Source organism: Lepidochelys kempii, chromosome 10 (genome assembly GCF_965140265.1).
Source record: "Lepidochelys kempii isolate rLepKem1 chromosome 10, rLepKem1.hap2, whole genome shotgun sequence".
Classification (NCBI taxonomy): Eukaryota; Metazoa; Chordata; order Testudines; family Cheloniidae; genus Lepidochelys; species Lepidochelys kempii.
Genome location: NC_133265.1, coordinates 30496187 through 30519332, shown reverse-complemented (window position 1 = coordinate 30519332; position 23146 = coordinate 30496187). Strand labels below are relative to the sequence as shown.

At 52.1% G+C, this 23146-nt stretch overlaps 2 protein-coding genes across 5 annotated transcripts in view; one reads left to right on the top strand and one right to left on the bottom strand.

The window, feature by feature from the left end:
• Positions 1 to 954: 954 nt before the first annotated feature.
• Positions 955 to 23146, bottom strand: part of ROGDI (rogdi atypical leucine zipper) — a 51989-nt gene continuing 29797 nt past the window's right edge. For 2 of the 4 annotated variants that reach the window (XM_073362585.1, XM_073362590.1), the window contains one exon: positions 13060 to 20701. The gene's annotated coding sequence lies outside the window, so the exon portion shown is untranslated. Of the gene's footprint in view, positions 1024 to 13059; positions 20702 to 23146 lie in introns of those variants that run through there. The other 2 variants (XM_073362586.1, XM_073362591.1) reach the window with 2 other exon arrangements.
• On the top strand, positions 12007 to 23056 carry SMIM22 (small integral membrane protein 22). Its single transcript, XM_073362593.1, has 4 exons — positions 12007 to 12265; positions 16771 to 16937; positions 19520 to 19602; positions 20464 to 23056. Exons 2-4 carry the CDS (start codon positions 16802 to 16804, stop codon positions 20509 to 20511), a joined length of 267 nt encoding a protein of 88 aa, XP_073218694.1. The 5' UTR covers positions 12007 to 12265; positions 16771 to 16801; the 3' UTR covers positions 20512 to 23056.

Below are 23146 nucleotides of genomic sequence, written 5' to 3'. Positions count from 1 at the left end.
GGGGTTGAGGGGCAAAATTAAACTCAAGTGCCAGTTGCATTCATTTGGCTGCCCAATCTCCCTGCTCACAAACCTCCCAAGGCGCAGATAGCCTGAAGCAGTGAGAGGCACAGGGATCGGCATGGGATGGGCATTGCTGAAGAACTGCTGATGGCTTGGTTTCCCCCTCCCAGCAGCCTCATCTTTTGGCCCCATTTCTCCATTTCCTGTGCAGTAGTGATAACTCGTGACAGGCTGTACGACTGTCAGCAAGCAGACAGTTAACAGGCCATTACCAGCATGGGCAGCTCACTGGACACAGGTGGGATCTAGACCCAAAGGTCTGAGCCTTTCTGACAGCACCTCTCTCCCCCTCCAAGGACACATCACTTTGCCTCAGTTTCCCCATCCATCAAATAGGGACAATAACATCCTACCTACCTCACAGAAGGATTCATAAATATTTGTAAAGCGTTTTGGAAATGGAAAGTGCCACTTATTCTCCTCCAAGCTCTGGCTTGTTCCTGAAACTGGCATGCTTTATTTAATAGGAAAGAAGATGCCCATTTGGAAGCCATCATGCCAAAGCATTAATTTTGGGGCAATCCTACTTGTTTATGATAACATCATGCTGAAATTGTGGAGGAGCTTTCCTCCCACAATGTGATATACTGTACTTTTAGAGTCCAACCCCACATTCATTACTCAGCCCCGAACTCCTACTGACTCCAAGTACAAGATCAAGTCTTTAAGCAACTAACTTTAGAATGTCGCATCAGCTGACAGTTATTTGGGCAACACAGCACCAACTTCTGGAGTCACGTGGAGGCCTGCGTCCATTCCCTCAAGGGCAGGGGTGGAATCCCAGGGCTGTCACTCTTGCCCTAGGTCTCCAGGCAGAGCAGGATGCACAGCTACTAACTCAGCTGCATCCAGTGCAAGGGAATCCTCCTGCAAAGCTCACACCCTTGTTTGAATTCCGGACTCCGGTGTCCCTCGCCGATTGGCCAGTCATGCCATGATGCCACCACCCAGCTGAGCAATCTGAAAGCAGTGTTGCAGCAGGGAAAAAAAAGAGAAAAAAAATCAGAGGACTGGGGTGCTTCCTGGAATATTACAGCAAAACTGTTGTGTGACCAGGTGATGAGACCCAGGCTACGAGGCCAGGAGGGCTGGCAGGAATGTAAGACCATGTGAAGAAAACAAATGGGCAAGTGGCCATTCTGTTCTGCCGAGGGCTTTACTTCATTCTAGCCGCTGTCCCAGCCATACTGCAGTGTGACTAGGTGCCGGGTACGCAGCAGTGATATGGTGGGGGCAGGGCTATGTTCTGGGGGCTGGCTGCAGACTTGAACGTGGGCAATGGGCTGGGCTGCACATTTCAAGCAGAAGCCAACAAAGCCTTTATCCATGTGTTTCTTTCTCATCCAGGGAGCTCCATCGTGCTGGTGCCAAGCATCATTTAGATACAGGACCCTAGGAAGGAGTCGCTCCCCATGGGACGTTGTTTGTGCATGGAATTTGAGATTGCCCTGCCACATTTGGACACAGTTTGTAGGCTTACATGAATGGAGGAAGCTGGAGTGACATCAAGCTAGCTCAGCACAATCCTGTGTTGTAGTAACCTCAAAGTGACAGCCCCACCCTGCTGCGCACTAGCCCTGGCTTTTCACCCTCCCCCTTTCCCATGGCTCCTGCCTGTGCCAACAGGACACTCTCAGCCTTGTAGAGGGAAGGGAAGAGAAAGCAGCATAGTGGGGACATTCCAGCCTCGCCCATTTTGAGATGCAAGAATGCAAGGCCTTGAGAAAGTCCCCTTCTAACCAGAGGCCTCTCTTCAGGTCACTGTGTAAATGCTCTGCCATCTGGGGCATTGCCTCCCTCCTGCTGATCAGCTTTGGGAGATGGGATCAGACAGGTGTGAAACGCCACTCAGATGAGACAATAAACAGCCTGTCAGAGCCTCTTAGCTGCTGTCAGATCAGATAATCCCAGCACTGGCAGCTCTGAGATACATGCAAACAGAAAGTTCATCTCCAAGATCACATCCTTAGAGGGAAAAGCCCTTTGGTCTGGTCCCAACACCAGCACATCAGGACACACTACATCTTTGGAGAGGTGGCCCGTGTGTAATGACTGCTTATGTTCTGATCTGCAGCACACAGAAAGAGGCGCTAAGGTGAGTCTCTTCTAAGGAACAGATTTAATTCGAGAAACCTCGCATCAGACAGCATTCAGTGCAGGGCACAGAGAGTCAGAGCCCACTCTCAGCGACAGCGCTGCAAGCCCATTGACACGAATGGAACTTTCTGATCCTGAACGAACGCGGAATTTAGCCCGAAGCGTTCCCTGTGTGCCTGATCCAAAGCCCAGTGATACCGAGGGCTTTGGATCAGATCTAAAGACTCCAGCACTATTACTCCAGCCACCACCCTGTATTACTTGGTCAAGAACGCCTGGGCTATGAAGATGGAGTAGCTGTCTCATCAGTGCCAGTGATCATTTGCCTATTTGGGGTCACACACTTGGGTCACAAGATTTCCGTACTGTTGAATCAGAACCCAAACCCTAACCCGAATGAAGCCTCGAATCTTGAGCTAGGCCCACTCAAACTAGCGCTGAAATGCCACACTGTGTCCCATCTCTGCATTAGGTACGTTCCGTATGGTACACAGAAGTGAAACCATGCTATATTCTCCTTCCAGCAGCTGGGGTGCTTTAGAAACAGCTCTTACTGTGGTTATCTTTTTTTCCCCCACCCCCACCCCTGCTGTGCAATAATAAAAATTGCCACTCGGTATTTTGTTTCTCTGTTTATGTAGTGGAGTCCCCTTGGGAACACAGCTTTTCAGAGTGACACACACCTGAAAAGACAAGGAGAGATTCTTTACGTGGGTGTGAGATTCAATTACCAGGGCCTGAATTTTCAACTTGCTTTTACAGCTTTAAATCTAAAGCGACGTGGAAGGCAGAAGCCATTGTCAAGAGTGGGAGGACAAAAAAATAGAACAGCACTTGCAGCTTCGAGCTGTCTAAATGCAGGCCAGGCCTTGACCGTAGGTCTCCGTACAGAACGTACAAGCAGACTGCGTGAGAGGGGGTAGTCTAAAGCCAGCCACAGGTACTAAAGACCAGGCTATCTATGGGTAGCTCGTTTAATGAAAGTTTCTGCATTGGAAAGCTGGAGACCTGGGCTCAGAGAAGAATCACTTCATTTGTAGCACCCCTCGCACCCCCAAAGCGCTTTAGAGACATAGAGGAATTGCTTTAACCACCACAGGGGTGAAACACCCACCAGCCAGCAACACAACACAACCACTTGGGCTGGAAGAGAAACAGTCCTGCATCTGTGTGAGGGGGTTGTAGGCAGGTAGGTGACATGACCCATATGGAAGCTGTCCAGCACTTAAGGCCTCTCACTGCTGCTCCTGCCAACATGTCTCAAGAGTTTTAGTGACCTTAAAGATGGAGGAGTTTCCATTTAGTCCCGCTGGAGCCATGATACCTCCAGCAGCACAGACACATATTTAGCATTAACTCAGAGGGAAGAGAAGTGCCACCTTAGAGGACGCCGGTACAAGCTCTGACCTAGCCCAGCCCTGTTTAGCGCACCTGAACTAGTGAGAATTACAGCCCCCAGTGCAAATGCTACAGGGCAGCCACCCTTCCTTACCACTGGCCAGGAGATCCACACAAAGAGACGTTTCTTTGAAGCATGGTTCTGCCCTGAATTGTGACTCCAGAACAAAGCCATGATGGGGCCCTATGGCTATTGCCCTTCAGTGATTTGACATCAAATGGGATCCGTTTATAGACGAAAAAATATCTCCCTTTTAACTACAAACCAAGCCCAGGATGTGGGAGACATACTGAGCCCTACACATCTCATGCAGCATCACCAATAAGAAAGACACTGCAGGCCAATTCCTGTCCTCAGAACACCTGCGCAGCCTGATCAGCCCTGGGGGGGGGGAGGGGGGGTTTCACAGTTGTAACCGATTGGAGTTTAATAAACCATTCTGATTCAGGATACTACCCAGCTGACCCCCTTAGCAGGGTCACCAGGAAAGAAAAAGGATGCACTTAGTTTTGTCCCTGCAGCCTTCACTCTGACACACCCAGGGAGCAGAGCTGCCAAGTGAGAAGGGGCCATTATTACAAAGCTACTTCCCAGAGCAGAGCCAGGCTCTTCTGCTGCTGCTGTCTCTGTGAACTCATCTGCATTCAGCATGCATCTCCAATGCCCGCCATTGCTTCCAAGCAGACCTTCTCTTCCTGCTCCTGGGCCAGATCCACAGCTGGCAAAGTACCACTGGCTTCAATGGAGCTAACTGATTTACACCAGCTGAGGATCTGGTCTGTTGTTCGTAGGGCTTGTCTTCACTGCAGTGTTAGCTTGAGCTATAATGTGAGTGCTGCCCTCAATGCAACTTTCATCCACACACATGAGTCTCTAGCTTAAGTGAAGTGGTGCCATAAACTCCAGCTAGCTGGCCTGGCAGGGGTGTGTGTTGATGATGACTGAGAACCGCCGACACTGGGGTGGGAAAGTCCCAGAGATGAGCTCTAGCCCAAGCTCAGAAGTCTACCCAGCAGTGAAACAGCCCCGCAAGCCCAAGTCAGCTGGCACGGGCCCATGTGGGTTTTTCTTTGCTGTGCAGACAAACCCACTGTGCTACTAATCCATTCATCCAGTGTTGTTTGGCAGTGACCGCTCTCACTTGAACTGGGATTGCTCAAAAGGAGAGAACTTGACCTAACACTGCAGTGAAGACTGTGGCTCAGCGGCCTGAGAATTGGCTTCTTGGAAGGGCTGTTTTCCAGCCAGCAGCTTGTCTGTTGTGTCACACGCGGCAATAAAAGACCCATGGGGCTGAGTCTCAGAGCCTGGGTCACTTGACTTGGGTTCACGGGGCTGCAAAGAGCAATGTAGACATTTGGTCTTGGGATGAAGCCCAGGCTCTGCACCCCAACAAGGGGGGACAGCCTCAGAGCCTGGGCTCCAGGCCAAGCAGGATCATCTACACTGCTATTTTCAGCCCAGCAGCCCGACCCATGTGAGCCCACGTCAATTGACGGGGGCTCTGAGACTCAGTGCTGTGGTAGACATCCCCATACTCCTCTTGACTGGAGACCTGACGGAGAAGGAACTGGTTGCTGGGGCTTGAATTGCTTTCTCAGAGCCCTGAAGAGGCAGCACAGACTTCACAGCTGCACACGGCCCTCTTCCCCACTCACCTTCCTCAGCAGAGACCAGCGTGACTTAGTTTCCCTTTTGATGCTGCTAATTGCAACACGCTCTCACTACTTCCCAGTGCATCGCTCCAGTCCCCCCGCTTCACCATCTGTGGCTGCTGAGACACAGTGACAGTGAATCACTCTCCCGCCGTACACGTGCTATAAAGAAAGTGCCTTGTCCTTCCCACCTTTCTCTGGAGACAGGGAATCAGCCTGCCTCAGGCTGCTGTAATAAAGCTGTTTAAATACGTCAGGATGTTTCACTCAACACACAAAGTCTGAGGTTTCCAGTAGGGCCGGTGTATACGGAGCCCAACAGGGGTTTACATTAAGGCCTCTCGCTGTAAGTATTGTAGATGGAACATCTCCAACCAACAATGGCTTTTTGAACAACCCTTTAAATCTAAGAGATGAAACCGTGCAATGGATAGATTTCAAGCTGACACCTCCCAGGCAGAGCAAACGTGGGTTGCTACCCATTTCCCTGGCCTCACACTGATTGAGGGCGGTGCAGCAAACTATTATAATCTTGCACAGGCCACCTGAGGATCCAAATGATCTTTCCTCTAAAGACTTTATTAGGAACTGTTTTCTTTGTTCTGTCTAGCAGCCAAAGGAGGAAATGGCTCAGGTGACTTTTCAGGAAAGCAGGATGTCTTAAAGCAGGGGACTTGCAGTCAGGAGACCTGGGGTTTTATTCCCGGCTCGGTTGCTAACTCACTCTGTGACTTTAGGCAAGGTACTGTCTGTGCTTTGGTGTCCACATCTGTCAAATGGGAGAAACGTTACCTGCCTCCCAGGGTGAGGTGAGGCTGAATTCTCTAATGTCTGCGCAGCGCTTTGAGATCCTTACACAGAAGGCACTGGAGCGGCGCTATCTAGTTCCTGAGGGACTAGGAAGAGGGACAGATTCAGTGAGATGAAGGAGCAAAACAGAGTCAGAGAGTGAGTGGCCAGCAGCAGCCTCCAGAGAAGATCAGCTGCAGCCAGCACATCCATTCGTGGTTTACTCTAGCTGGGGGACTTGGAGTCACACAAATGAATCAGCCATTCACTGTATTCAGATAGCAGCATTGTACCGGGGGACAAGCTGCAATGCCCGATGGGAAATGCTGGGCAAAAGCATGGCCGGCCCCCCAAAGACCCAGACTCTCTCTGCTGGTTTCAAGAAGGAGGCTACAGCAGTGAGACGTGGACAAACTATCTGCAGAGGTAGGAGCTCCTTCGACTTTCTATGCCTTGTGTCTGTAAGCCGTCTGGTCCAGCAGGCCAGAGGAGGAACACACCCACTTCTGCATCATTGTTCTCTCCTGGGAATTTAAAGCACTGATCCATTGACCAGCTCTGGATGTCCCAGCATCAGCCCCAATCTCTACTTTTCATGTTCCCCACATTGAATGGACCCAGGTGACATGGGCTTGGAAATCTGTGGGATGGCAGGTTTTTCTGAATCATTTCTGTGATTAGTGTGTCCAAGGCTGCTTTCTCTGCAGACATGGTCACCGGGGCAGAAGCATCTCCAAATACCAGGATGAACTATACAGCAGAAAGAATTCGCTGGGGAGAGGACGAGAGAACACACAACATGGGACAGATGTGTAGGCATGTTATTTAATGCACTACTGGAAGACGTTCAGATTCTACTGTGATGAGCACAGTATAAGGCCCTATATAGCAGGGATGGGCAACTGGCGGCCTGAGGGCCACATCCAGGCTGCCAGGTTATTTTATTTGACCTGCCCCAGACCAGCTCAGAGCTGGCGATCCAGCAGTGCCTCCTGCTCACCGGAGGGCAGAACCTGACACTCTCCCCTCCCCCGTCACACCCCTACATCACACCTCCTGGCCCACCAGCGGGTTTTAATGAACTTGTGGCCCTCTGCTACCTTAAAGGTGCCCATCCCTGTTATATAGACTAGACTTCGTTTCTCCCCACCTCCTGTGCGGTCTAACCAGGCTTGTATCAGTGCATTGTGGGGAAATCTGAGCAGCTCTCCCATAGTGCCCCAACATGAGATAGAGTCCAGAGCACTGCTAGCAGCAGTGCATTGTGGGATGCCCTATTGCACCATGAACTGAGCTGGAGCACGACCAGCTGAACTGGTTACGCCAAGCAGATTAGAGTGGAATTAGAGTGGCCAGAGTGGAAATCAACGTGTTAAACTGGTTACAGGGATACGGCCTGGCGCCAGGCTAGCCCTCTGTTCGGAGGTAAAGACTGTCAGCTGCTTTGGTTGCTAACCGCATTCGAACCCTGCTGCTGATGCTCCACACAGTCAATTCGAGTCCCCCCAGCTGGGTTGTGTCCCGACAGTCCCAAGTATCAGACTCACACACAGGCCCTGCTCCAGGTAGACTTTGTTAAATCACAGCGATACCTAGCAGGCCTCAATCAAGAGCAGGGCCCCTGCGTGCTGGGGCTGAACACACACATAGCAAGAGCCAGTCCCTGCCCTGGAGAGCTTCCCCCTTTTGTCTGTTTAGCGAGCGAAGGGAAAACAGACCCAGTGGGGAAGGCACTTGCCTGAGGGTGCAGCAGAGCCAGGAGCCAAGTTTCCTGAGGCCCAGCTGAGGGCTGTGTCCCCTGGGACACACTGACTCTCCAAACGTACCATGGGACTCAGCATGCTTCACAGGTGCTAGATCCACGTGCCCCACGGGCCTGCCCTAGCCCCAGCTGGCCACAAGCTTCGCCATCCCACACAGGCTCAGCGAGCCACAGCCAAGAGGAACACAGCAAGAAGGGGACATGGTTCCGGCTCGGAAGAAGGGCAAGGAGGGAGGAATTAGGGCCTGCCAACAGGGGCGAGGTGAGATGAGAGGGGGAAAGTGGCAGGGCAACACTGATGGGGCGCCTTCCAAAGCGCGATGGCAAAGCCATTTAGCCAGAGCAGAGCACGTATACAGTGCTGTGCACGCTGCCCAGCTTGCCAGGGTTGGTAAGTGTGGTGCAATGGGGCCATCTGCTGGAGACCAAGCTCTGGGATCCCACTTGTTATGGAGAACGTCAGACAGCTCTGCACAGCTGCAGGGTTACATCTCTCCCCTTTACTACCACGCCGGAGGGAGCCAGGCCACCAGGACACCTTAGTGCAGTTACAAGGTGAGCAATTAGAACAGGGTTTCTTTGAGCTGGGTGCCAAGGCAGATCACTTACCTACCAGTCCCTGAGACATCACGGACACATCCCAACAGCTTAGCTAAGCTGAGGATACCTGGGTGTGCTTGCACCAGCAGCACACAAAGCATTCTCATGGTCAGCATGAATGTTCAGGAGCTAGCATCCCTTCTGGTCTGCACTGGGAGGGCGCTACTGTGGGGACGCTCACCCTGCTGGCGTCCCAGCTGGCAGATGGGGTGCTGTCATGAGGAGGCTGCTAAGCAGTGCTTCTAATAAACCTCTGTGTATAAAGCGTGGCCCGCAAGAGGGCGGAGCCCCAATCTCTGTAGTTCAGGAGCTAATTTCTGTGTACGCATTAGGAAGGGCATGGGTCTATGTGTGGTTAATTAGCAGCTGGATGCAAGGACATACCATCTGTACTGCCTGTTTGTTATGAGAACACAGGACCTGCCAGATGGGAGTAGACCTGGGTGGGCGGAGGGATAGCTCAGTGGTTTGAGCATTGGCCTGCTAAACCCAAGGTTGTGAGTTCAATCCTTGAGGGAGCCATTTAGGGATCTGGGGGAAAAAATTGGTGATTGGCCGGGTTGGACTAGATGACCTCCTGAGGTCCCTTCCAACTGGGATATTCTATGATTCTATCTAGCCCAGTATCCTGGCTCTGCTGTGGCCATCACCAGATGATTCAGGGGAACGTGCAATAAACCCTGCGGTAGCAGCTATGGGATCACCCTATCCCACGGAAAGTTCCCTCCTGATCCCTAATTTCTAGAGTGTGGCTCATGCCCTGAAACTGGAGGGTTTGTATCCTGTCCAGAACTCCTTTATGTTCAGTTTACTCTGGATATCCACAGAAACATCCAATCCTTTTCTGAATCCTGCTAATCTCTTGGTCTCACTGAGATCCTGTGACAGTGAGTTCCACAGGCTAACTGTACCTTTGTTACACATCAGAATTCACTTTGCTCTTTGCATTCAAAAATCCTTATAAAAATCCCTGGCCATGCTGTCCTCGTCATCAAGGCTTTGCCTCTCTCCTCCCACTCCAAGCCATTTCCTTTCCATCTGTTGCTTCTCTCATTCATTTTCTCTCGCACCGGGAAGCCTATGATACAGTAATAATCTCATTTAGCTTTTTCCAGCCAGCGTGACATCCATACAGCTGCTTAGCTGATCTCCCCAGCAGCCAGTGTACCTGAGAAATGACTTCCCGAGGCTGCCTGCCCCACTGCAGACAATTCCATTTCCTCACGGCCTGCCTTCTGGCCTCATGTCTGCAGGGTCATCTGAGCTCCCTTGAGCTGTCTGGAGCAGGAGTAGGGCTGAGCCATGTGACCATCAGCCCTGTGAAAATGGGTCGTCACACCATCCCTGTCACACTGGACTTCACTGCCGTGTGCACCTGCTTTCCAATTTGGCAGGATTAATCCTCAGATCCGTGCAGCAATGACTGGGCAATTGAGAACGGAGAAGAATTTCCTGTTGCCAGCAAAGTTAATGTAATCTCCCCTGCAGGCTGGCCTTAGGTGCCCACGGGGACTGCACCATCAGTCACCTCCCCACAGTCCGCCTGTTGCCAAATGTGCTTCCTTTACAACAGCTTTCAAATCCTCTCCAGCCACTGGCATTGCACCTCCTTAGCTGCCTGGCTTCAGTTCCCAGCTCCACCTCAGCTAGCTCCCTTACCTGCGCTGTGCCTCAGTTTTTGCAAAAGAGGGAGGGGTTAACAGGAAGCTCCCTCACAAGGATTTGAGAATCAACTCATTAACATATGTGAGGGGCTCTGCTTCTTGTACGGATCTGGCCATCACCATAGCATCAGTCATGATTTTTAATGTATTTATCCTCACACCACCACTGTGAGGTAGGACACTGCTGTTATCCCCATTGTACAGAGGGGGAAACTGAGGTACAGAGCAACTGAGGGACTTGGCCAAGGTCACCCTGTTTCAGAGTCTGTGGCAAAGCAGGAATTGACCATTGGTTTCCTATGACCTAACCACTGGCCCACCCAGCACCCTACTTTAGGTGACAAATAGAGCAACATATTTCTGGGATGATTTTTTTTTCCTGGAAGAATTTTAAAACGCAGTGAAATGTAGGCAATTCAGAAACATTTTCTCAACTGCCTCGTGGCCACCTGGCCACCCACAAATAACACGCCCCTGCAAGCAGCAGCACGGAGAAACCAACTGTTTAGTTGCATCTCTGGGTTAATCTGTGTTTTCGTTATTCAGCTGAGTCCGCTGGAGACTCAGGACAACCCCTTCTGGCTGGAAGTTATGCTGCTAAACCCATAAACCCTGAAGAAGCAGCCTGGTTGCCTGGAGTGATGGACGCCCTGCGCTTCCATGTGCCTCGTTTGATTAGCTCTCTGCCGCATCCCCAAAGCTCAGCCCACACCCATCAGCTGCCTCGGCCTGCCCAGCATCTATTTGACTGTGGGCCAGGTCCACTCGGCTCCAGCGCATCTCCAGTCTCATCAGCTGTTCTCTTGGGGAACCACGACCTGTGCAGGCCTCCAGGGAGCCTGCGAGTCAGGGCATCAGGAGCACCCAGGGGGAGGGGCAGAGAGATGGTCAGTGGGGCAGTTTGTGTTAAGGGGGGCAGGGGATGTGTAAGAGCCTGTCATTGCTCCATCCTGGCTTTGCAGCACTGCTTCCTTCCTCCTGTGCCCAGGATGACGAGAGGGGTCAGCTCTGTGGCTCCCTTTCCTTCCTGTCTAGTAAGAGGAGAGCCAAGGTGCAGCTCCCACGCAAGCTGTTTTCCTTCCCTTTAATGGGCTTCTTAAGTGACCTTGATGCTGGTGATACGTCCCTCTGAGACCCTCCAGTCTGGCTTCCGCTCTCTCCACCCCACTCAGACTGCTCCCCAAGGTCCACAGCGACCTCTTCAGGGTGGGGCCTGGGGCCCAGACTCTGTCCACATCTCCCTCGCTCGCTCTGCAGCCTGTTGATTGTTCTCTCCCTTTAGTTTTGTTGCCTCTTCCTTCCTGGCTTCTCTTCTAGCCTCTCCTTTTGTCTCTTCTCCTCTCCCAGGTTCCTCTCTGTTGGTGTCTCTCAGGGCTCTCTGTCGCTGGCCTCTCACCTTCACCCCTGTGGTGGGCTTGGTGCCTACAGCACGCTCTGCGAGCAGCATTTCAGATGTCCTGGGCTGGGTGCTGTGCTCCAGGGCAAGGGAAGAGAATGACTGAGAAATAAGTGGCGTTATGAGTTTTCTGTGAGCCAGCCTAGCTGTGGGAGGCCTCCATCCTGCAGCCTCGTTAACCCTGGGCCACAACGTCCCACTTCTGCAACGCTGCTTCAGCAGTGGAACAATCTCAGGAAATCTTCCCCCCTTTGCCTGGCTGGGGCCATGGGACACTAATGCGAGAAGCCATTGATTGGAGCTCTGTGAGCCTGCAGTGCCCATACATCACCTTTTGTCCTCAGACACCAGCTGTCACATGCACCCTACAAGCATCGGCTGTAACGGTTGGTCACACGAGGACTTTAGCTCAGCTGAACCAGGGCAATCTACAACGGATGGGAAGCTATATGTCCGGTACTGCCCCAGTCTGACAGAACAGAGCCTGGTGTTTTCAAACAACCCACAAGCCACTGCTCCCAGCACCATGGCATAAGGGTTTCTGAAGCCCCGGGCCAACGGGATCTCCATGAGAGCTCTGCCAACAGCAGCCCTCAGCAGGTGGATGCTGCCAGGACAAAGCAAAACAAGCAGCCTACGCTATCCCCTCCCCCGCAAGCCTTTCCTTCCCCAAACGGGGAGGACACTGGAGGTGTGTCTGCCGCTCCTTGGACTCAGGTGGATGCCAATCAACATCCTTGTGCAGCAGGCACCAGAAGGAACCAGGAAGTGGAGGCCAGGGAGCGCAGCTTACTGCAGAGGGGAGATCGGCTGGAAGAAGCACTCCGAAAGGGTCCCAAGGTAAACACTCCTTTCAGGAAGCTGCCCCTTCGGGGGGGTGGGGAGGTATTGGCCCCTGGGGGGTCATGCTGCTCAGCTAGGGCTACAGTTCTGGGTCTGTCTCAGAGGCGAGTTTGGGGAACTGAAGTTACTTCCTCATTCTGGGAGCTCTCTGCTCACCAGGAGCCAGCTGCTGCAGGCAGCTCTGGGGTTACAGATCCTCAGGAATTAAGGGCCAGGGCCAGCCAAGAGGCCGCGGAGGTGAGCCCAGGGATAGGGTGAAGACTGGTCTGAGGGCGGCCGCTGAGAGGGCTGGGGCTGCTAAAGGGAAATCCTGACGCTGCAAAGAAAAGGAAATGAGGGAACCTCTTCCAGGGTGGGAGCCACTGCAGGGCCCAGAGGGGAGGAAGTGCCAGGGGGGTTGCAGTAGCCAGGGCCTCAGAGCGTGGTGGGATTGCGGGGTGCTCCATAGCTGTACGGTGCTCTGTCCCTGGGGAATTAGGAACCCCGGGCAGGATCTCACTGTTCCAAGGAGCTTCTGCTGCCATAGGCCTTTGGGTCAGGAGTAGCGTTACCATATTTGAACATTCAAAAAAAAGGACACTCCAAGGGGGGGGGGTATTTGCTTGCACACCCCCCCACCCCAACTCCACCCCTTCCCTGCCCCTATTCCAACCCCTTCCCCAAAGTCCCCACCCCAATTCCACCCCCTCCCTGCCTCATTGGACCCCTTCCCCAAATCCCGGCCCCAGCCCCACTTCCTCCCCTGAGTGTGCCGCATTCCCTCTCCTCCCCCCTCCCTCCCAGCAGCACGAAACAGCTGTCTCATGGTCCAAGCGCTGGGAGCTGGGGGGAAAACTGCTGGAAATGCTGCTAAGCAGGGCTGGCCGGGGGTCTTTGGCTGGGCCTGAGAACCAACTACCCCCTGCCTGCAAACCTGATTGCTGCCCTCCACCCCCTGCTGCAGACAGGGCTGGGCTGAGGGGAGGGCCGGTGAAATGGTTCGGGGCGGGGACCACCCCAAACTGTGTGCGTATATGGGGGATCTTTAGATTCCCCCACTCCTCTCTGCTCAGCTGCTGGCTGCGGAAGCAGAACCCAGCGACTGTTTCCTTTCTGCCATCGCAGTCAGCCATGTTTTCAAGGATCTTTCCAAGGAAAAAGGGTTAGAGACTGAATTATTTGTACCTGCAAGCTGAGATTATCTTTCATGGAACCAAAGGCTGGGCTTCCTAACAGAGGGCTCGTGCAGCTCCCCCAGGCTCATCAGCATACAGAAAGAGCATTCACTTCCCCTGTGCTGAAATGCAGCCTCCTCTGGAGTGGAGCTCTGGCTCTCTCTCACGGCAGCACCATGCAACCATGCTAGAAGGGGAAGCAAGTGCTACCCTGCAAGCTTTCAGCAGGGAGGATAGAACCACACTCTGCTTGTACTTTGAGCCTCACAGCAGCTGGGCAATGCCAGAAGCAGTTTCACTTGGCACAGACGTATGTATTTGTCACCGACATGTAGGGCCTCTGGCTTTCAGCAGCTGCACGTGATCTGGAATGCACTTTGTGCTAGGTTTATTTCTGGTGCCTCTTAGCACTCATTACCATCTGAAAGTGACTAGGGCAGTGACTTCAAACACACAGGCCAGAGCTGGCCTCTCCGACATGTTCATGGGGCAGCAGGGCATAGTCCAGATTCAGCGCCCATTTATAGATGTATAAAAAATATTCTAGCCCCCCTGGTTGTAACATTCACCGTGCAGACAATGAGGCAGCAGTGAACTGATGCAGTGCTGTCTTCCTGAGTCTGCAAGCAGCCTGAAGCAATGTCTCAGTTTCACCTACAGCAGGAGTGTGTTTTTGTCATCAGCATGTATGGCGTTTGCTCTAGAGCGTAATGACGACACTTTACATGTCAACATTTGCTAATTCACTGCTGATCATTGTAGCAGCTGGAAAAGGGGAAGGAGTGGGAGGGGAGCTCAGGGGGAATTGGATGTTATGGCTAGAAGAGGAGTGCAGAGGGGGACAGACACAAAGACAGGGCAGGGGGAGAGGGAGAGAAAGGGGAAAGGAAGAGATACAAAGGGCAGAAATAACAGTGATCCTGATGGCGGCCATATTCCCCCACTGAGTGATGCTGACTATCCTGGGAAGTCTTTGTGGCACCCTCCCTCCGTTATAGGTGGTGCTCTGCTGTGGATTGAGGCACGCTATGGAATCCTAGATTAGTACCTCTGCCCTCTCCAATTAATCAACATGACAAGCCTGGACGAGGGGTGCCAAAACCTGTGAGCCTGTTTTCAATCGAGATTAGCTTTGCAAGAGAAAGGGCTAGGCGTGGAGAGCCCCTGGCCAGCAGCTCCCAGGAGCTGTGGGAAATTGGCCACTGCTGCTGGTTTGGAGGAAAGTCCGCAGTCAGGTCCTGTCCCTACATTCAGCAGGGGGTTCAGTCTGAACTGGAAGCAGAGAGCCAGGCTGCACGGGCTTTGCTGCCATAGGCAAACTAGGAACTAACCCTCCTACTCCCGTCATTACATTCTGCTACCTTAAGGCATTGCCCTGGGATGGGAGAGCTGCCATTTTCCTCAGCCACGTCCATGCACTTAAAGCGCATGGCTTTAACACAGTGTCTGACCAACCAACGTAAGAGAGGAAACATTCACAGTAACTACGTATTTGCACGTATCTATATACACACCCACATCACCCTAGTATCTGAACACCTCGAATCATCCGTGGGCGGTAGGTCAGCATTGACCTCTTTTTACAAGTGGGAAAACTAAGGCACAGACCGATCTAGGACTTGCCCAAGGTCACACAGGGAGGCTCTGGCAGAGCCTCAGTTCAGTATTTAATCACTAGCCCAGCGCTGTTCTTCGGCTCTCCAGACTTCCCCTCTACTATGGATAGTTTCCAGCGGGCACCATACCCCTTTAAGCGTTGTTATCTCTGGATTCCCCCTCTGGCTCAGGACAGATCCCTGATAAAGGACAGAGCAGCAGACTTTCACGAGTTGGAATCAGTGTGAAAATGGTTTCTTTCCCCGCAGTACATTGTAGGTCAGTAACTAAACGGAACAGGGACTGGCCTGGCCCACAAAGGGTGGTTTGCTATTTGGTTTGAGTGTTTCTAGCAGGTCATGCCTCCCACTAGAGAGAATGCAGCTCTGGTGTCAGGCTGCAGCCTTGGGAACTACAGGGGCTTGTTTGAGACTCGCTGGGCATATCCCTAAGAAATCCGGGCAGGTTTCCCAAACTGCACCACATGGCTTTCCCTGCATGACATTGGCAGAGCAGAGAAGGATTCCTTGTTTCTATCCCTCACACTTCCACACCCCCTTAGAGTGAGAACACAGGTACTGCAGCGGATCAGCCCAGCGCTGTGGAATCAATAGTATTTCCGTTTAGCAATGGGGCAGCTTCCAGGATGCAAAATAGCCAGCTTTTTGGTTCAGATTGGGAAATATGAATGACTGCATCTTTGTTTCTCATGCTGCAGGCTGCCTGGGTCTCTAGCACACTGCTCCCATGCTGCTGCAAACATTATAATGGAGTGTGTGTGAGAAATTCCTTCCAGGCTCCTTAGCCTACGCACCGCCAAAGGAGCCACTATCCTGTGAGCTCCGGCTGGGCTCAGCTTTACTCAGGCCTTGCGAAGTTAGAAGAGTTTGTTTGCTTTCACAGAGCTGCTCCTGCATCTTTAACTGGCCTGACTGGCATTGTTTGAAATGTTGTGTTGTGCTCCCAGCTCTGGCTGGCTGGAGGGAACCAGCAGGCATTTGGTAAACAGTGCTGAGGTTTCTACAGGCTGTTCTGTGCAGGTTCTTAGAACATGTCTGTCACTGCGGCATCTGAGTGTCTTTCAGAGCAAGCTGGTTTACAGATGGGGAAACCGAGGCACAAAAAGACAAGTGACTTGTGTAAGGTCACACAGTAAGTTCATAGCAGAGCTGGGACTAGAACCCAGCTCTCCTGACTCCTCCTGGGACATTCTAACCCACATATGATAAAGGGATGGCTAGATATTGTTAAACTGCAACAGGAGTGTCTTCTGTGGGGAGGGGTGTCACACCAGCATGACAGTCTGCTTCTAGGCAGGTTATGGTGCAACTTCCTTGTGTGGCCAAGGCCTCAGACATTCCACAGCTCCTGCTGTGATCTGTTACTTGTTAACCCTCTGTGCCCACCCAGCACCACTTCACCCTGGTTAGTCCCCCCTCCCCACTCCAGGGGCTGGAACTCCACAAGCAGAACACACTAGCCCCTTCCCGCCCTGGAGCAGTAGGATCAGTGGCCTGTGGGATGGGGAAGCAAACCCGAACTGCGGCAGTCATCTTGTATGCAGCACCTATGGCCCTCTGTATCAAAGGGAACCAGCAGCCAATATGGGTAAAGCCCAGTGCAGCCAGAGCTAGGGACAAGGTGATCGTGTCTCTCAATGATATTCCAGCATCTGGGGACGGGGAGGCCATTCAGTTGGGGTGAAAAGGTTATTAGTGGCATCAATCCACCCTCTCTCCCTTTGTCGATCAGACCACAGGGGAAACTCTGAAAGAAACCAAAAATGGGATCTGAAAGGCAAAACTTGGGAGAGGAGTTCAGCAACCAGATCAATGACGTCCTGAGCAGACTCGCAACCAAACAGATGTTCCAGTCAGACTGGGACATTGCTGCCTTCGCCATCTTCTTCATCTTCATTGGTAAGTGTGGGGCCAAGCAACGGGCATAGGATTAGCAGCCCACGGCCTGGGGCTGCTCTCTATTCCCAGACAGGGCAGATGAGATACATGTGGGTGTGCTGCAAACCCAGCCACACCATCCAATGCTTATCTGTGCAGGGTCTGTAGGGCTGTTCTAAACTCGTCTAGAGATGCTGGGCACAAGCATCTGGCTACTGCAGTGGGCGCCTCCAGCAAATTCCAAAGTCTTTGGGGGCAAAGATGGTCTGTAATGTGTGCAGCTTCTAGCCCAACTGGACTAGGGGCCCGTAGGTGCTACCCCTGTACAAACAGTAAGACAATCCATCCACTTGAAAGTCAGAGGGAACCATCAGATCATCCAATTTGATCTCCTATAGATCACAGCCAGAGACCTCTACTTCTGTTTGAGCTAGGGAGATCTGTTAGAAAGACCTGCACTGTTCATTTAAAGACTTACATGATGGAGAATCCACCACATCCCTAAGTAAGTTGGCCCAGTGGCTCATCACCCTTACGGTTAAAAATCTGCACCTTATTTCTAGTCTGAATTTGTCTCACTTTAGCTTCCAGCCCTTGGGTCGTCATCTGCCTATGACATTAAAAAGTTCCTACCTCCACCAAAGGAAGCGCTGTGTCTGGAGATCCAGCCACCAGACTGATTTAAAACATGGTCTGTGCTGGGGAGTAGATAGAAGGGAACCAGTTTTTAAAACACTGGCCAAACTGTGCTGCTGTAACCCCCGGTGAGTGTTTGTCACAGGTCCCCAGTCAGCAGAGGAAGTGAGTCTGTTACAGCACAGTTAGGAACCTTTAACTCAAGGTGCAGCAGCTTGTACGTTTAGTGCTGCAGGTCTCCAGTTCAGTCCCTGGTATGTTGGCCAAGATAGCAGCCAGCAGACTACAGTTCAGGCAAGTCCATCTGCGTAGCATCATTGAGGAACGCAGTTAGAACAAGTGTTGATCCCAAGTCCAAGCTGTATTTTAGCCCCGAGAGGACCAACATGATGCCAAAGCCTCAGCACGTGTGTGACTGTATAGCAATGCGTACAAGTACGTACCCTCTGCTGACACCTGCGTTACTCCTAGGTGCTGACGAACCATTCAGGGCTAGAAAGGGGAGGAGTGACAGGAGGGAGATGCTCCAGCTCATCACTTGGCTGGCCACAGCTGTGTTTAAACTTACTCCTCCTGGTTTTTTCTCTGTCCAGTGTAGACAGAAATTCCCCCTCCCCCACCTCATAGCGCCATGGTGTGAAGCTATCACAGGGATGGTTTATTGCATGATTCTCAGCAAAACTAAAAGGCCTGTGAGTATGGCCAGAGAAACCGTGCTAGGGATTATCCTGCTTATGGCTGTTGCTAGCATGGTAACACAGAGGACAAGGCTGTGGGGCAGGGCTCACAGAGGGACAGTGCTGTTATTAAGAATGAGTTAAATCTCCAGGCATCATTTCCTTATGCTGTTCCCCTCTGAGGAATAATGCTTGGAAATATGGCCCATGAGATTCACCTGAAAGCCATGACAGATGTCATTAGCAGAGCCGGGGAACCCAGTGCATGCCGTGCACCCACACCTTCAATCATGCAGGCTGTGCATTGTGCAGATGGACAGATGAATGAGTTTGAAGGACGTGGAACCCAGGCAAACACAATCAAGACCTGGGGTCTCAGTGATCAAAACTCTGAAACAGGTCGACACAAACCTGGGGGAGAGGTGAGAGAGAGGTATGCAGGGAGCTGCATTCAGCCAGCACCAGAGCAGATCATGGGTTTGCAAAGGGCTCCCCAAAGGTCTGCTCTGGGAGGAATGGGTGGGAATTATGGCCTGAGGGCCTAACCTCACAGCACTTGTTTATATCAGCAGTTTCAACTTTTAGGTGCCAGTTTAAACTGGTTTAATTAAAGAGGTGTAAAAGGCCGGATGGACACTCTTAATCTGGTTTAAACCAGGTTTACATCAGTTAGGAACTGGTTTAAGGTAAACCGAAACAAGCCATCTCTTGAACCCCAATAAGAGTGTCCACACAGGAGCTTAACTAAACTGGTGTAGCTGTGTGTGTAGGCCAGGCTGTACCTGGCTCCCGGAGATGTTGGATTCACACCTGGCCCTCTCTGCCAATGGCTGTTTTCCTGGTCCTCCATCACTTACTGCGGGGGGTTGAGGAACCCTGGAGATGACGACTGCCTTGGTTAGTGATCTAGAGTCCAAGGATTCCACATCTCCTGTCTCTAGCAATGCGCAGTGGCTTTAACTATGCTTAGGGCTCACAATTCAGCCGCTGCTGTGCACAGGGCATGCTGCCAGCTGGGTGACTCAGCAGCACTAGGGAGCATGCAAGGGTCAGTGAGGTGACACGGTAAGGAGGAGGCATTCGTGCTGCTGCTCAGAGTATTGCACCAGTCCCAGAAAGGCACCTGAAATGGGCACGTACATTTGATCCTGCCAGAGGCTTGGAGAGAGGCTATGAGACATAGGTCCGATTGACTCTCTAGAAGGTGCAGTCACTGCTGGTGCCCTGACAGATGTGCTAACAGCATGGGAAGGGACCTTAAGTGGACATGATTGCTTGATTCTCCCCCAGGTACTGTGCTGTTGATGGTTCTCCTGGCTCTGATCCATTGCTGCTGCTGCTGCGACTGTGACTCCCGGGGATCACACAAGAAGGTAAAATAAAAAAATAAAAAGTTTGTCTCTCGCGGAGTCCGCTCCTGTGCCTGGCGTTCTGGCACTGGACTCAGGCAGCCAGCTGTCCCACTGCTTATGGCAGAGAGGCAGGGCTCGGCTCTCCTGGATTGGAAATGTTGCATATTCAATTAGCCTTCCCCCCAGCAAACCCCAGCCAGGCTGGGGAGGAGCAGGCCCCCCCAAGGTTAAAGCACAGCTCAGTCTTGAGGCACAGACAGGACTGAGTCACGCTACAGCCTCGGCATGTCACCTGGCCCTGTCCCATCTGTGCTACGTGGTGGACTTGGGTGGTAAAGGGGCACCTGGGGGTTCTTCACCTTTTGGCTGGGGGAAAGCTGTCTAACCACGGCAGTTGCTGGGGTGGTTCCTGCAGCTTTCTCTGACTGGGGTGGGAAGGAATTTCTTTCCATGACCTGCGCTTTTCACAGTGCTGTGTGGACAGAAGGGTGGGTGGCCTTATGTTTAAGGAGTTGATCTGGGATGCAAGTTCCATTTCTGGACAAGTCGCTTAGTTGCTGTGTGCCTCAGTTCCCCACCTGCAAAATGGAGATACTTCCCAACCCTGCAGGGGAGCTGTAATGCATTAAGGACTAGGAGATGTGCAGACGCAATATGGTGATGGGGGGCCATAAAGGACTGAACAGACACCACCTCCCATCAAATGGTTCTCAGACAAGAAATCCCTGTCCCTGATCATAGTTTCTAGGCCCAACCAAGCTAAACTGGATTCAAACTGTAGCGTGGGCAGAGGCTGGGAGACGAACCCTGCTCCCATCACGTGGTAACTAGAACGTAGACATGTTCTTCCTTTTCACTTTTTTTTTTTTAAACCACAATTAGGTCCCCAGAAAGAAAGTGGGCATTGATAACAAGGCCATGGAGCCATAGCCCCGCCTCCTCCCTTGGACAGACAGATTCTGGCACCAATGGGAAAAAGACTCTTCTTTGCTTGCTTCTTTCCGCTACACAGCAATCAACTGCAGATCGGACTGTTTGTGTTAATATTGAGTGCTGGCCTGGTGGGGCCCTGGCCTCACAGCACTGCACTGCACTGGCTCCAGCACTTGTTCTTCCTTCTCTGTGCACAAAGGATAAAGATTAAAAGGAACTCCTACGATGCTGAATAAGGATAGCATCTACAGCAATCTCACATTGTACAATTAGAGCCACTGGTCCTCAAGCTACAGGGCAGAAGTTGCTCATCAGCCTAGGGTCAGCGGAGGAAGTCTACCTCCTTGTGGTAGAGTACTGTACATAACAGGGAGTTTATACCTTCCAAGGTCACTACTGGCATCAGGGATTGCAACTAGATAGGCCTTTGGGCCAGTCCTGAAAGGCAGCTCCTGTGTGTGTAGTCACTAATTAAAACAGTGCCTCCAGGGACTCTTCCAGGTGCCTGAAAACATCCCTTGCTGGCACCCATCATCTGACACTTCCAGAGTCTGGAAAGGAACATGCCCCAGACCAGAACTGACCATATGGGAAGGAACAGCTCCCCAGAAAGCCCATCCTGGCTTAGCTGAACACAGAGGAGGCGAATGTCTTAGCAGCACTTTCCTATAGAGCCCTCATTCACACAGGCTCTTGGGTCCTTTTGGCAGCAGCCAAGGAGTTAAATTGCTACCTGCACAGTCCCTGATAGGCAAGAGAACCGTCCATAGAACCAGCTGAAGGAGAACAGGCTCGGGGAGGAAGCACGTCTTGTGTACTGACACGCTGCTGTCTCCATTGATTCAGGAGAAGGAAGACAGAGCTCTGCAGAACCACTGAACTAGGGTAGTGCTGGTGCAGGCCTGATGCTCGGAGAGCCCGGTGTCTGTGTCTGTAACGGCGAGGCCAGGCCTCAGCCAGGGGCACTGGGCTCTAGATCAGGGGGCTCAAGAAAGCCCAAAGAGTCATTTCTTTCCTGCGTAGCTGGTTTTACACAGAACTCAGTGGATGTAATGCACGGTCAGTAGCCTTCTGCTGAGTCCTACGGAGCCAGCAAGCACAACCCATTAGCCAATGACCCTGTCCAGCTCCCTGAGACACCACTTTGTTCAGCAGCTAGGGGAAGGGTTAGAACTCATCACTGTCTCCCTCTGGGAAGAGTACCTCAGGGCTGGGTTAAGTCAGCCTCTCTGCTGTCTGAGACACTGACTCCCCACAGCAGGCCAAGGCAAATAAGAGAGTAACTCGGGCAGTGGCTTGGAAGCCATGGAAAGTGAGGGGGCCTGAGCACTCCAGCTCTGAACAAAGTGCCTGGCCTCTGCCACTCCCACCCCTCTCTGGTGCTCAGGAACATCCTGAGCATAGCATTCAGGAACAGGTCTCACTTACCCACTGGACTAAGTTTAGACAGGAGCTTGCCTGGCACTGCAAAGGGAAGCCAGAGTCACAGACAGCCTTGCTCTTCTGACTCCTCCTTGAAGCCCTCTAAATAAGAAGTGTTCAGAGAGCACATGGGACTTCAAAGGGACCTGTGCTTCTATTCAGTCTGGACATGTTCTCCTTCATCACAGTACAGTCTGTATGTACGCACCCATTGGCCTCTGCACACTCCTGCAGAGCCTTATTCCATATGGCATAATCTCTGCATTGCAGTAGTATTACACTCTGCCTAGGGAGTGTGTCTAAAAGTGAAGGCCCACAAGGTACATGGCTTCATCTTCCCCAGCCCCTTTCGTACTCACTTTGGCTCAGAGGTGAGCGACACACACAGAAGAAAGGCCTCTTCTCTTTGTGGGCTCGATCCTGTGGTCAGTGAGACCACTGACTTCAGTGGCAGCTGGAGCAGACCCCCCTTCTGCCCAGCAGGTTTGCTCTCAGACCCAGCTAGCAGCAGGGCACGCTGGAAATACAGGCGTCCCTTTGGTTGGAACATTTATCGATTTCAGCAGCTCTTCTGGCTGAGTGGCTCCACTCCCTGGCCACTGACTGGTACATTATAACCCTGTGCTTTGTGCGCTAATTAGAGTCAAGCAGAGGGAGTGTCACACCCTTCCTGCTGGTCAGCTGCTCCAGGGCTTGTGACTGTCTTCTCCCACCCAGCTCTCCGTTTATTCTATGCTCATAGGGTTCACAGGGCTAGTGGCTCAGGGAACCTGAAGGGAGAGTGTTGGGGTCAGTTCAATTAACATTCCAAACAACGTCCTTTGGGGTTTCCCACTGACTTGTATGTTCATAAAACTTTCTAATTTCATCTCTGAATCCAGGAAGAGAGACTCATGATTATAAATAAAAAGCACATGATGGAGATCAGCTAGCCAGGCGTTTTTGTACATTAAACCTCTTGGATACTGTATGTGAGCAGGTACATATGTATACACATAGCATGGGCCCTGGGGTATTCATTTGGCTGGCAGCCTGTCCCTGTTCTATGGGTAATGCTTGACTAACTGCTGACTCTGAGATGCACACAGCATGCATCAAATAAACACCTGTCACTGCTTTACATTCCTCTGCTTGGTGATCATCATTCTAAGACCAATTCACAGCGCTGCTCTAGGCCCTCCTGCTAGCCCAACTGTGTCACTGGTGCATG